The sequence below is a fragment of the Dermacentor albipictus genome, chromosome 3 (genome assembly GCF_038994185.2).
Source record: "Dermacentor albipictus isolate Rhodes 1998 colony chromosome 3, USDA_Dalb.pri_finalv2, whole genome shotgun sequence".
Lineage (NCBI taxonomy): Eukaryota > Metazoa > Arthropoda > Arachnida > Ixodida > Ixodidae > Dermacentor > Dermacentor albipictus.
The window spans coordinates 127,764,205-127,779,559 of NC_091823.1; the positions used below are offsets into that span (position 1 = coordinate 127,764,205).

Here is a 15,355-nt window from a genome sequence, read left to right on the forward strand (position 1 = left end):
CGACAGCCCGGCCCGAGAAGGTTTGAGTGCTGTTCCACCGCCGTGCAAAGCAGCGGATTACCCAAGCGCGTAGCCTCGCTAACGCACCGCTGCCCGATCTGTCTGCGATGCGCTTCGACGGGAAGCAGGCTCGGGTGCGTGCTCACTGGCTGCCACGCAACACCGATGCCCTTCGAACTCGGGGCGCGCGCTCGCGGCGCATCAGCTGCGAGCGGCCGGTGATTGCATGCGCAGATCGCTGCTGCGTTAATGGGAACCGCCTGTGCACGCATATCGGATGCGCGAACGCGTTCTCTCGCGGGTCGAAGGCGCACGCGTGCGCGTCAACACGACGGAGGCTGCGAGTACATAAGGGCACCGGTGTCCGGGAAAACAAACGCTGCGCGCGCGCGCGCAGGCGTTGGCCTTGGTCAGCTTCCGCGGAGGAAGCGGGGCACCTGAGACGGGATGTCGCGCACAATGCCACACAATGATAAAGTGCGTGCGTGTGTGTGTGTGTGTGTGTGTGTGTGTGTGTGTGTGTGTGTGTGTGTGTGTGTGTGTGTGTGTGTGTGAGTGAGTGAGTGAGTGAGTGAGAGAGAGAGAGAGAGAGAGACCGGGGGAACAAAATAAAAGGCTGCAAATGATACCATTGCACGCCGAAGTTTGACAACACACGTACACTGGGGTAAACACGAGGCGGGGGGACGCACAGAATTCGGGGACAGAATTCGGCGACTGAATTCTCAAAGCATTTCGTTCTCGAGTCCCGCGGGGCGGCTTGCACGAACATTTATTAACGAAAATAACAACGAATTTAAGAGCGCGTTCTCAGATGTTCCATAGACAAAGCCTATAGTCCGAACAAGAACGCCTTCTTAAATTCGTTCTTATTTTCGTTATTAAATGTTCGTGCAAGCCGGCCCCATTTGCCACTGGCCAGCGGCATTCCCCAATGAGATGTCCAAAAACATTATTAAGTGGTTGTAAGAAACAGGTCTAAAATAACTTTTTTAACATTTTCGCGAATATGGGTGCACATAATTAACACAGGTGTCTTGTATAGAGTTGCTCGAATATTACTTTTCGAGACGGAACCGAATACTAATCGAATAGCGCAAAAAGCTAATGTAATCGAATATCGCATACTTTTCGAACAATGGACAGCCGTTCTCGATATAAATACAAAGCGACCTAACCATTAGGCCACAGACGCAATGTTTCATTTCATTTCACTATTTTCATTTCATTTTGAAAAACAACAAAATAATAACAGCAACACGAAAATCACAAAAAACAACGTGACTTTAGCAACCTAATGTATTCGCAACGTTATATAGTTTCTTCTATCACATTACACTTTATAAAGTGTTGTGCGCTAAAAGAAACAATTTCGAATTGAGCATAAGTAGCAAACAAGCAGCTTATTTTCACGCCCAGGAGCCATTGGTGGTTGCGAATGATGGTGGTTTAGCCGCAGAAGTCTGGCTGCCTGAGAGACGTATATCCACCGTAGGTCTCACCTATGCTACTGGTTTTCTGTGTCTTTTATGCCCACGGGGACAAAAAAATTTTCCCAAGGTTGGTGATTTGAGGTATTTGAAAACTATTCGAAAGTATTCGAAACTAGAGAAAGCATAGCTCTCTCTCTCTCTCGAGAGAGAGAGAGAGAGAGAGAGAGAGAGCTATGCTTTCTCGTCGCACTCGATCAATTCTAATTTACTACAGGATGGGCGTATATACAAAGTGTCGAATACTAATCGAATACCGCACACTAACTATTGGTATTCATATGCAAAACGGAACTATTCGTTATTTTCGAATGTTCGAACTCGCCTACCTGGTTGCTATTCTTTGCCCGCTAAACAAAGTATAGCAAATCGTAAGGTACACAAGGACAAAATTTTTTGAGGTGATGCAGTAACAAAATGGGAAATGCCATTTTTGTTTTATAGAAACCTACATGACCACCTGCGAGTTTTTCTTGTAATGTGTGATTTAATGTTCCTGACAGTCTAGCGATGTAGCAGGTTCATCGTTCCCGATACATTTGATGTTATTATTTTTGTATTTTTTGCAACAGGCCCTGTTACGTGCGTCTACGGCGCACAAGTGCTTTAGCAGCATTTTTTCTCCACAACTTCTTTTTTTGCTACCATTTATTTAGCGTTCTTGGAAAGCTAGTCATACAGCCTACACTCTTTCTTGGAAAGCTTGCTTCAAACCGGGCTCTAAGCTTGCTGAGAGGCTATTCTTGCAGTTTCTCTAATGACAATTAGAGCTCTCGTTTTTAAAACTGATAATTTTTTTCCTTATATGAAGCTGTCTTTCTTGCAGTAGTGAGTACAGGCATAGTGTACCTAACAATACCAAAATTCAATATTCCGACTGTAATTATGTGTGTTTGCATTTGACTATTCGATATTCGACACTTACTATTCGTATTCGATTCGCATACGAAAAATTTTATATTCGCCCACAACTAGTATATTTACGTGCAGTGACTATCATATTCGAAGACCGAATCGAGTAGGGCAATTATTCAATTCGTTATTCGAAAGTTTCGAACATCAGCCCACCGTTAGTGCTGTGTAAACAACAGTTGGTACGCCTTATGCTGGGGTCTCGAAGACAGAAACACATTAATTCTCACATTCGTGTATCGAGTCTCACATTCGTATATCGTACCAGAGCGTTTTTGGCATCTTGAGTAAATAAACGTAGCTGGGATACACCGCGTATACTCTCCGCAGTGTGGACAACGTAGCTATACGTTCCTTACTATTTAAGAACTATCACGTGTAAAAACTATGTAAACTACGTAAACTAAGTAAAAACTATCCCACGCAGGCGCACGAGGCGCCAGCAAAAGAGCGCAAAACGACGAGGACGACGACGCGAGTCCAACGACTGGAAGAAAAGCACGTAAGCCGTCCCCGTGCTACACCTCGGTCGACGACGGGTCACTGCTTTAGGGTGGAAACGGTTGCTACTCTCTCTCTCTCTCTCTCTCTCTCTCGAGAGAGAGAGAGAGAGAGAGAGAGAGCTATGCTTTCTCATCGCACTCGCTCTGGCGCAGCGACGAGTGAGAGGCGAAGCCGTTTTGGCAAATGTCCGCCGGCGAGGGCTTCCCGACGCTCGGCTTTTGACCCTGTTTCTCTTTCTTTTCTGCGTTTGTTTTCGTTCTTTTCCGCGCATCGTGCAGCGTCCTTTCGCCGCCTGTCATTCACGCATGCCCTGCATCCCGCAGCGGGCGCGTCATGCTCTCACTGGGGCACTTTCGAAGAAAGAACGGTATTCGCGTAACAGCCACCGTGCGCTCTGCCAGAAGCTATTCCTGCAGTGCTGGCGCTTTCCGTGCGACCAAGCCAGACCGGTGCTAGCCGGTGCACGTCAGTGAAAGAAAGCCGATCTCCACGGCAGAAGAAAAAAAAAAGGTTGTGCGTTAAATTACCCTTACCCTGGACTGTATCTCATCCTAACACGCACTGCTAACCTGTACTTTAACCTGTCATGTACAAGAGGTACAGCCCAGTCCGGCGACGGTCGTTAAACTGGTGTTAGACATTGCCTAACGTTGTATAAAAACGAATTATTAATATCTGACATTGTTTATTTTGCTTGTCTCACTTCATTGCTTCCACATCCCTATCTATAACGCCCTCGAGCCTTGAGGATAAAATAAATAATAACAAAACAACAACAACAACCAAGTACTTGGCAAGCCTTCCGTTCGCCCTATAGCCGACGGTCAGCCTCGACGCATCAGCGCAACTTCCTATTTGCCGTCCCTCTGTATTTTTATTTTCATTCTGCTCCAAACGACACCTTTCTAGGAACTTCTGCGCTCCGCGCTTTTACAAAACGTTTCCCAATTTGTGCGAATCCACCTAGGACTCCTGCGTGTACCCATGGGCACCGCTGGGAATTTTCCTGGTGTTTATTTTTTCTTATCAACTACTTTGAAAGAGGAAACAAAAACAAAACATATGCTGCTCAATGTGTTTACTTTGGAAACAAGAAAGCGAAACGGACAAAAACAAGGGGTTTCTTCTTCAGTAACTGCACCCAGGTGGGAAGGTAAGATGCATTGGAGAAATTGTGGTTACCCGGTTGCCCATAAATACGCAGACACATGCCACAAACACACATATGTATTAAGCCTACGAAAAAAATATAAATGCAAACAAGAGAAGAAACAAATCAAACCCAGGAGAAGCAACCCATATACACCATGCGTTAAGCTAAAGTACATGTTGCTGTGCCTGGCGATCCTTCGGACCAAAGCAGGCCTCACCGCCTGTCCCGGGCGTTATTCACGCTTCGTCATTTACCCAAGTCGTCTAGATCAGCGTCAACTGAGTTTGAAGTTTGAAGTTTATTACAATTTTGACAATACAAGATTGTCATGGCGCCGGAGCAAAAGGCGAGACTATACACGCCTGACTAGGCCCCTGGCGCCACGAGCACAGCAGACAACAGTGCAAAAAATATATACATATATACACATAATACACACATATACATACTTATATATACGAATGATACAATTATACATACAAGAAATCATTGCAACACAATAAGTATAAATAATGAAAATGCAGAAATAAAGTGCGTACAGAAAAATACAGGAAGGCCAAAAAGCCACATGGGAACAAAAAAGTCTTGCAACGCATGAAATTGCATATCAGTCGAAAAAACAGGAAATAAATTACAAAAAACAGGTGTCATTTGTTGGAAAAATACAGTTTTGATTTCTTTCTGAATATTGAAATGGTTCAGGAATCTTGCATGATATCAAAAAATATAAATGCAAGCAAAAAGTCTCACGCACAACCAATTATGTTCCGTACAATCGGCTATTCGACCGACCAGAGCTGACAGGCGAGATGAGTGGCCGCTCGGACTACGACTGGACCTGGCGCGGACGGTGACGCATAAACAACGACAGCTCACTTCAAGACGACAACGCCGCCCTCCGACTACCGCGAAGGCCATTCTACCGATCCTGACAGATTGACCATCACGAACAGGCCCCCATTTGATGAAAGGACCATTGTCGAAAACTTCCAGGGAACGGCGTCGACGACATGTTCACAGTTTGCCGCGTGGTTGCCTCGTATTATGCGATGTCGGAGACAAGAGGGCCGGCAAAACGATGGGACGTTAGGGCCGGGATATAATCTCAACGGTTCGGCGTTTGCGATTGGCCAGTGAATTGCCTCGACTAGTCAAAGAGGGAAATAAACGGCGTAAAAAGCGGATCTGGACTGCTGTCACAGGGAGGCTCAGACATACAAAGACTTTAGGATGTAGTGTGCTCCGAGAGTTGGAGCTCTGTTTGTAGAAGTCAATCGTGTACATTTGAATATAATCCTTTTTCTCCTCTCTTAAATGTCGCTCGGAAACTTTCTTTCTCCCGGCACCTGGCACGGCACCATGTATGGAACCTTCGCGGCCGCAAGGACCCCCGACTTCACAACAATGTAGACTGTACAATACCGAAACCACCATACACGTAACGAGCAGGATATACGAAAGCGGGAATCCTGTGTAGTTGTACAGCGCCATGTCGTACGCAAATGGCGATCATTGCTCGGAAGAGAGGAACACTAGTCTGGCACAACCGAAGGTGTTTGCGCTTTCTTCGGCATACCAGAGAGAAACGCTACAGATCGATCAAAGGGCCCCGACGTGCAAAGCAAATAGGAATGAAAGCAAACAAAACAAAAGGAGACAGCGTAGTAACGAGTGTTCAGCTCTGCAGTCCTTTCATAGAAAGCGCGACAGAGCGTATATAGGCATTGCGACCTATAGAGATACCACACGGCCTTCAATAAAGCGACTTCGAGAAGCATTTGGTTATTCGGCTACATTGAGAGTCATCGTCGATGGTTTCTGCACACTTTTTGCGATTCTAGTTCCTTTATTACAGCGTACATTTCACCCCCGCCTTTTTTTTTTTTTTTGCGCTTGCCGCCGGAGCTCTGACAAGGTCCCCACAATGCCACTGCCTGATTAAACGGAAAATATACAAAAAAGTGCGAGGGAAAAAAAACGCAGCTACAGTCTGAGATTATAAAATTATTAAAAGATAAAAACAACACTCTTTTAATTTCAATTAGGATTCCGAGGATGGCTTCCCCACACGTCGAAACATCCAGCTTTTCTTGCTTTTTTTTCAAAAAATAAAAATACAGGTAAATGACAATAAAGAAAGACATCCTTTTATTATTTACCCGTGAAGACAACCTAAAAAGCGCCGGCCCTGTTCGTCCTTCAATGAGCCCCAACACCTCACCTCCCCCCCCCCCCAACCCAGAAAAAAAAAAAAAAGAAACGTAACGTAGCCGTCGTGACAGTCGCTCCGTGCTTCGATGCTGACGGACTCGCCCGCCTGGCAGCCACTCTGTAAGTGAAGGTTGCCGCGGAACACAAAGAGGACCGCGAGGTCATGTAGGCACGGTCAACTGGGACGCAGCACAGGCATTCTCTGGCAGTAAGTGGCACATCGCACGTGGCTCACATTCCCGCGAAAAATGACCCGCAAACGAAATTGAGACGTCCTCGCTATGTACGGGAAATATACTGGCAGCGAAACGGCCGGTTTTCTATTCCCTCTTAGCATTTCGCATTCTCCATGTTCGTGCAAACCGCCCCTGGTTTCGCTGGTCTGATCTGGGCAGAGATAATTTTTGTGTCCCCGAGGGAAGCAATGCATCTCTCTCTCTATCTCTCTCTCTCTCTATCTCTCTCTCTCTCTTTCTTTCTCTCTCTCTCTCTCTCACACACACACACACACACACACACACACACACACACGTGCGCACACGCACACGTGCGCACACGCACACGCACGCACGCACGCACGCACGCACGCGCACACACACACACACACACACACACACACACACACACACACATTCCGTTCCTTGACATGTCGTTAACTATTTTTGCAGCCAACTACTGCACACGCCTTTTCTCCACCATTCCACACTTTGCAGAATGAATGGAGCACAGTGCGTTAGCAAATATCTAGCTGCATTTCCGACAGCTTATCGTACAGAAGCAGGGCAGAAGAGGTAATGGTTTCGTATTCGTGCGCTTTCTCATTTCTCTAGAGCAAACTGCTTCTCGAAAAGGGTCAATACGAGGCCACGAAAACGCCATCAACGCCTTGCGGCCGGATTACCGTGTGATAGGAGCCGTGGACGGCAATGGATGGGTGGATGGATGTTATGAGCGTCCCTTCTGGAACGGGGAGGTGGTTCGCGCCACCAAGCTCTCGTTATTTTATTGCCTAATGTCCTACCTATGTTAAAAAAGACAAAAAAGGAAACGACGAGGAATTCCTATAACCAAAGTTTCTGAACACCCATTGTAAACTTAGTCTTTCTACGCCCCATTGTTTGTCGTTTGCCTACTTTTCTTCCACCAATCCTCCACTCGCCTCTTACAAATCTCTATTGCGGACATATTTACTTTCCCCCTGCTCTAGCTGAACCCAAGGGCATCAAGGAGGCCAGTGATTCCTAAATCGACCGCTGGGCCGATATCTTCACATTCTAATACAACATGCTCCATCGTTTCCCTAGCTTTACCGCAGCAAGCACGTGCTTCTTCTTCCGTCTTATATCTCGCTTTATAAGTGCGTGCTCAAAGGCATCCTGATCTCGCTTCGAAAAGTAATGGGCTTCCCTTTCGGTTATCATAAATTGTTTCTTTCCTGATTTCGTTTTTTCCTCTTCAGCAGTTACGCATGGCAGGTTTCTTTTCTATTACCGCCACCCGTGAGATTATCTCAGCCTCTATGACTTTCCGCTTGACGTGCTTTGTTGCTGTGCTGCTCACCATACAGGTTGCATACTTGCTGGTAAGCTTCCTAGTTCCTTTCCTCCAGTGTGAATCAATGTTATTCAGAAACAAAAACATGAACACTCTCCCAGCCCATTTACTTTCTTCCATATTCGTCAGCCGTTTTTCATAAGTAATTTTACTGTGAGCTTCCCTCACTTAAAAATTTGTCCAGCCCATATCTACCCGCACAGCTTCATCAGTAGTCTTGCCGTGAGCGCCCAACACGTGGCGTCCCACTGACCTTTGGTTGCCATCGAGTCCTGATTGTACCCCCGATTTCAAGCAAACAACTGCATTTCCAAATGTAAGTCCTGGAACTAATACACCTTTCCACAATATCAAAGCTGGTAGCCAAGAATACCAAAGCCGGTAGCGACCTCTGGCAACACCTTGCGCGACTAGGAGGCATTTGAAACAAACAAAAGAAAAATCTGTCGCGTGAGTTTTGTCGTTGACGGAAAATGACAAGACTACACGCTAACCATTTTGTCGCTACTAACGCTTTACACCAGCAGTCAAGAAGGATATGGTAGGCCACTACGTTTAACTTAAGTTTTGTTTACTTTCTGGTGAATCTCTGCGCCACTACTGGCGTCGTTGCTGCAATACTACACCTATAAGTAAACCCGTATACCGCAAACGCTAATGCATTTACGGACAAGCTAAAATCAGAGCGGAGATGGTATATGGAGAACTATGTCAGCATTGTAGTTGTTAACACTAACGCATCTCTTCCTTATATCATCATCATCATCATCATCATCATCATCAGCCCTTTCACTCCCCGTCCCTCTTCCCCAGTGTAGAGTAGCAGGGCAGAGCAAGTTATAGCTCAGGCCGACCTCTCTGCCTTTCTGTAAATAAATTTCTCTCTCTCTCTCTCTCCGTGCAGGGTTTCCGCGCGGGCAGCAGTGATGGCACAGGGAGGAGCGTCCACTCACATGCTGGTGTACAGGCTCTCGTATCCCCAGTTGTCCTCATGCTGGTCGTACATGCGGAGCAGTGTGGTACTCAGCGCCCTCTATTCAGATGGGGCGCACTCAGGGGGGTCCGATGTGGCATTCCTCTCAGCGATCTCAGCACGTCGCCTCGCCTGCACCCTCTGGGCCACCTGAGAGAAAGTGAAAAACGACTATCGTCAGTACAGATGCCAGCAATTAAGCCCCCCACCGAGAAACACCGTGAGAACAGAAGAGTTGGGTTCTTGGCGGCAAAACAGCGTCGCAAACGCTTCGCTTGCTGCGCCCTGTTCTGTTTATGTATTTACTTTTCAGGTAGGTAAGTAGGCTTAACGTACGCATAACTAAGGTTGTAGACGGGGAAGTTAAAAACAACAAGCTTTCTGTAACTAGAAATTACGTTTAAAGATCCCGACTACCCGCAGTTCAGTGCGAGACAGCACACGCATGTTTTATTTATTTATTTATTTATTTATTTATTTATTTATTTATTTCAGCAGTGCCATTCCAGGTTCAAACCTTAGGCAGGAGTGGGTTACAATTGTCTTCATACATACAACAGACGTACAGTAAACAGATATGAAGAGATACAGGAATAAACGTTAGGAATTGGAAGATTGCAACAAGAAGCTTACTTAGTGAGAACACTGTACGGCAAAGTTACAAAAAGAAGAACACTATATATATATATATATATATATATATATATATACACACACACACACAGAGACACAAACAGTTACAACATCAAAGCTCATATAGTACATCCGAGTGGTGTGTTATGGAATGTACATACGTACGTGGAATGTACGCAACGTTGCTTAATCCGTCTAGCAGAACCTCACTGACTCACGCGATCTGAACTGTCCGCTACTGATCCTTTTAAGCGCATTCTAGCTATACAGGTTGAACAAGAACTACGCTGGAATAATTATGCAATTAACGCGGAAAACATCAAATAAGGCAACGTTACCTCGCGAAGCCAAAGTGCACCCAGGTAAACAAACTCCCTGCAAGCATTACTGATGCAAGCTTATGGTTCGCGTAGCCAGCATAAAAATTTGGAGGACGCTTAAGCTTCGCCTTTAAGAGTGGAGCGCGATTAGCATTCAAAGATCCCTGACTGCTTCTCACGCTTCCCTGCAACTGCAGCTTACGTAACCGGAATGTTTATTGGGAGACGCTGGCAGCGAACTATTTATTTTGAGAAGGCGAGCTTTTTGGTATAAACGCAGCCTCTTGCGTGGGCCGGTCCCGTAGCTTGAGTACAGCCTATAGCCAAAAAAGTACATCATTTCCAGGTTTCTATTATTGCTTCGCGCCTTTAATATTCAAGTCTGAGAAGATATAACATAAAATGCATGTGCTGTCGATGTGTCGTTTCGTTACATTCGGTTATGGCCTTTCATTCTCAAAATTCCGAGGAATAACTTTGTCAAGAATGTAAGACAGGGTATGAGCAACTTTAGTGATGGAATGGTGTGGCAACATAACCCACACTTACCGCTTGTCGTATATCAAGGCATGGCATATACAGGGCGTTTCACGTAACTTGAACGAAGGATTTAGAAAACACGATTAGCCGCAGCTGAATGAAACCAACGACATATAGTTAGCCGTTATCTGGCGCTTTTCGGATTATTATTATACCCCGCTTAATTAGTTAACTTGGATCAATTATACACAATGTTTAACAATCACTTTAAGGCCAAGTGCGTTTCGTTGCGTTCTAGAGGGGATTCAGAAACGACCGATCCAAATTTTTGTGGCAACGTACAAGCTGGTGGGGATATTCTTTTTTTCGGCGTTTGAAGAAGGCCCGCGAAATCTGAAACGTAACCACGTGACTGCGCACGTGCGCTATCGTATTGCAGCAATCTCAACCGTGCGTCGAGCCTATCGTTTATCAGGGAGACGGCGCTTCCTTTCCGTGTGCCACCGCAAAATATGCACACGCACTGTCAAGCCGACGACTAAGCCGCCACCGCTCCCTTCGCCGAAACTTGAGAGCGCTGCAAAACTCTTGAGAGCGCTGCAAAACGATAGCGCATCAGCGCAGTCACGTGGTTTTATTTCATATGTCGTGGGCCTTCTACAAACGCCGAAAAAAAAAATCCCCACACAGCATGTACGTTGCCGCAAGAATTTAGATCGGTCGTTTTTGAATCCCCTTTACAGCGCCACGAAACGCACTTGGCCTTAAAGTGAATATTAACAATCTTGCATAATTACTCTTAGTTAACTAATCAAGCGGAATATAAATATACTCTAAAGAGCTCCATATGACAGCAAACCATATGGCGCTGGTTTCATTCAGCTGCGGCAACCACTTTTTCTTTTTTAATCCCTGGCACAAGTTACGTGAAACACCCCGTAGATATAGCCAAATATATATACGGAAATTTTTCGCTCACGCACCACTCCGCCGTCATCGACACCGCATTTTCTGCGACACGGCTTCCTAAGCGCCATCGCGATAAAAGCGTACAACCAACGCAGGCGTTGCTACGCCGCATATCACTTTCGACTTTCCGGACCGCCGTCAGAGAATATTGAATAGCCGAGCAAAACGTGAGCTTGAATGCATTAGCGTTGCTGCGTGCGCTATCATAGAAATGCGTCCTCTAAGCGAACTATCAAACTGCAAAAAAGCATCAACAGCGTAGTGTTCTTAGCAAGAATCCCTGAAACAAAGCACCGTGCACTTAAACGTGAAGAGTTGCGAACGCAAAATCCCGGTCGAACTATAGCGCACAAAGATTTCTTTTTTTTCACGAGGTCAAGCACTACCTTTGCGCCTATCGGATGACATAGCGCGATGGCTGACCTTCTGATGTACTAATTAATAAATCAAATTTATTATTTATTTTGTCTGCTACCGGGGCACGTGTGCTGGTACCCAGTCAGTCTGAGCTCGGCGCATGCACTGTCCGTCTTTTATTTTGGTCAGCTAATGCGCCCACGTTTAAAATGCCAAAAAAATCATTTCTTGAAGACCCGCTAACTACGTGATAAGCTTGTGATGTGTGAAGTACGCGAAACAGTGCCGTTGTGGAAGAAGAGAACGACAGCTTGTTTGCGCGGATGCGAATTCAGTGCTGTGTGATGAAGACGACGACGTCTAGGAGCGTATAGCACACGCGGCGCAACGAGAGAAAAAGAACAAAAAGGAAAAATCACCCAATCGGGAAAGTGCACGCAGTTCCCAGGGGCCAATCATGAAAAGACAAATCCGCCAGAGTGGCAGAAAAACGAGGCGCGCTGGCGGAAGTGAGAAAGAGAGAGAGAGAGAGAGGAAGCGATGCAAGGGTGCGAAGATCGGCCGGCGGACCGGGAGCTGGAAACGGGCCGTCGGGTTCCGGACCCGAGCCTCCAGGGCTTCGGCCGACCGGGGCCTCCTGCCATCTTCTTCCCATGGTCGTCGCTACCCTCCCCGCAGCACGGACTGGTATACCCGTGGCCGGCGGACTTCTGCGCCCGCAGGCAGAGTGCGAGCAGTTGGGCTACGGGCCCGAGTTTGCACCCAGTTGCCAGGCCGAGACGCCGCCTCCAATCTGCGCGTGCCGCCAAGCCACCTGCGTCTCCTCTACGAGCCGGAGCTGCCACGTTCTGGTCGTTCGCTCATCGGTCAAGTACGCCGACGCTGTGGGGAGGCCGACGCCACTTCTTTCGACGCCTCGACTGCTGCCCTGCGCGTCGAACTGCGGCGCGCACGCTCACACTCATTATCTGAGCCTAACTGGAGTGCGGTGGCTACTCTTATAGCTCTATATTTTGTTTCTGGTTACGAGTTTCCGTCGAGTGTTTTTTTATGTGTTTCTATTTTAGTTTGGTACGGTAAAACCTTCGCATGCGTTTTGGAAGAAACGGCTTTGTCCCCAATTGAGTTCTCGGAGGCTCCGCCTCAGAGAACTGTCTGCAACAATTAAAGAAAAAGAACCTACATCACAATGGCGCGCAACGAGCGCGTCCGGAATTACCCCGAATTGTATCCAAATGTGCTTAAATGGAACTGAAGTGAACTTGCAGCAGAGGGATTACAGTTATCCATCCACTGAAATCGCTGTTTACCAGGGCATAATATACCGCAAATCACTTATAGGACAAAAAAAAAAAAAACGTGACGAGCAGTGGCCGCGGGCGACACCGCAGACCGGATGACGGGTGCTGTGATTGGCGAAGACGATTGCGATGTCATCGTGGGTATCTCCGAGGCGCCTAATTCGAATGCGGCGCTGAACTTTCTGGGCTGTCCTGTATGCCGCGAGGTCAAGAATGCGACGCATTTGTCGTTAAAGTGGAATATATATTTTTGCAAGGACCTCGTCGTTGCTGCGTCCGCATTGGTATTAATACACCATAAACACTATTGTAGTACTTGGGCAACCGCAGAACAGTGATGAATGTTGCGAGGAAACGCGCAGCACTTATAGGCCAATTCCACACTTCGGAAGTGCTGATCGCCACATTTTTTTTATTTAGCCTCGAGTCAAACCTGTATGTTCCGGGGGAAGAAAACGGGCGGCAAATGTCTGCGCGGACACGCAAGAAGGTTTTTCGCGACAATTCACTGCATATAAGATCGTGCGATGATACTCATCAAGTGCACGTTCTTTAAGGTCGTCGTCGTCGTCGTCGTCGTCGCCATCATCATCATCATCATCATCATCATCATCATCATCCTGGCTACGCCCACTGCAGGACCAAAGGCCTCTCCCATACTTCTTCAACTACCCCGGTAATGTGCTAATTGGGGCCATGTTGTCCCTGCAAACTTCTTAATCTCATCCGCCCACCTAACTTTCTGCGGCCCTCTGCTACGCTTCCCTTCCCTTGGAATCCAGTCCGTAATCCTTAGTAACCATCAGTTATCTTCTCTCCTCATTACATGCCCTGCCCATGCCCATTTCTTTTTCTTGATTTCAACTAAGATGTCATTAACTCGCGTTTGTTCCCTCACCCAATCTGCTCTTTTCTTATCCCTTAACGTTACACCCATCATTCTTTTTTGCATAGCTCGTTGCGTCGTCCTCAATCTAAGTAGGACCCTTTTCGTAAGCCTCCATGCAGGTTTCTGCCCCGTACGTGAGTACTGGTAAGACACAGCTGTTATACACTTTTCTCTTGAGGGATAATGGCAACCTGCTGTTCATGATCTGAGAATGCCTGCCAAACGCACCCCAGCCCATTCTTATTCTTATTATTTCAGAAGAATAAGAATGGGCTGGGGTGCGTTTGGAGCATAATCGTTTTTATGTTCGAGTTCCGTTTATAATCATGTTTATGTTGAGATCTGTATCAGACAAGCATGACGTTAGGGTTCAATGAACCGTACGCTTTCGAATTAAGCATAATGTGGTTTCAGCACTACAACGCACAAAATTGCTTATTGCATTGCGTATACCATGAAGCTTTAGCTTGGCGCCATGTCCAATCGCGCTATTCGAAGATGCGTAAAAACCACAAATGCTTTTGTGGGACAACCAATTCACAGACTTCAATTAAGTTTTCATTTTTTATTGTATTAGAGAGAGAAAGGTAATTTCATTGTTCCTCTAGGAAATCCAATATTTGATTTAGAGACTGGAGTGTCTTACGAAAGTTTCGGGAATATTGCCAAGTTCCAAATAAACTGAAGCGCAAAGTTCGCAAATCCGTAACTTTTCTCCAGAGACGGATATCGAAGTCCCGTAAACTGCATCTTCTAAACAATCTAACGAGGATAACTTTGATATGTGAATTTATAGCCTGCGTGAAATTGCTACAATGTTTACAAGCGTTTTGCAAAAGTCCTGCTCACCAGTTAGTGGTAAATTTCAAAACAGCCGGCACATCACAAATCAAAATTGTCCGCTTTAGATACATTGTTAGGTTCAGTTTACTTAATTATTGTACAGTTCTTTACAATGCTGAGTTACATGGTGGTACCTTTGGCACCGCATGTATATGTTTCGTTGTTTACGCTTTGTAAAAAACAATCGACAGCGTAAATTCTTAAAAATTCGCTTTCTACGGTCACTGGATCTTAACCTTTCCTTTTAAATACCATAAACTTAATTAAGATCGGTGCAGTGGTTGCCGAGAAAAGCGATTCCTTCGTTTCCATGTGTTTAGATAAAAGCTGCCGAGCTAAAGCTTCCAAAATTTCAGCACAGCATATCTGCTTAATTAAGGAGTTTCACAGAAAATTACATAGCCAAAAGGGTGTATCGAGCCCCCCTCGCTCCATTGCAGAGAAAAACAAACAAACAAACAAACAAACAAACAAACAAACAAACAAACAAACAAACAAATAAATAAATAAATAAATAAGACACAATTATTATTATTTGTTTTGCACACATATACACAGGTAACGGGAAAGGGAAAGCGAGGAGCAGGCTGGCAACTGCCACCGGAAGGGGCACAACGCCTGCCTACTCTTCTGAAGGGAGGCGACAGCAACACAGAAATGGAAGATAGGAAGGAGGGGAGGAAAAAGGAAAAAGGAAAGGAGAGCAACAGGACAAATCTAAAGGCCAAAGTAGAACACTGCAACAGGACAAATCTAAAGACTAAAG

At 46.1% G+C, this 15,355-nt stretch overlaps 1 protein-coding gene across 9 annotated transcripts in view; it reads right to left on the reverse strand.

The window, feature by feature from the left end:
- LOC135912852 (nuclear receptor coactivator 3-like) overlaps positions 1-15,355 on the reverse strand; it is a 676,617-nt gene that overhangs the window by 304,738 nt on the left and 356,524 nt on the right. For all 9 annotated transcript variants that reach the window (XM_070536047.1, XM_070536045.1, XM_070536043.1 and 6 more), the window contains exon 2: positions 8,778-8,947. In XM_070536047.1, coding sequence (XP_070392148.1) covers positions 8,778-8,830 — 53 coding nt within the window. In that variant the 5' untranslated portion in view covers positions 8,831-8,947. The remainder of the gene's footprint in view (positions 1-8,777; positions 8,948-15,355) is intronic.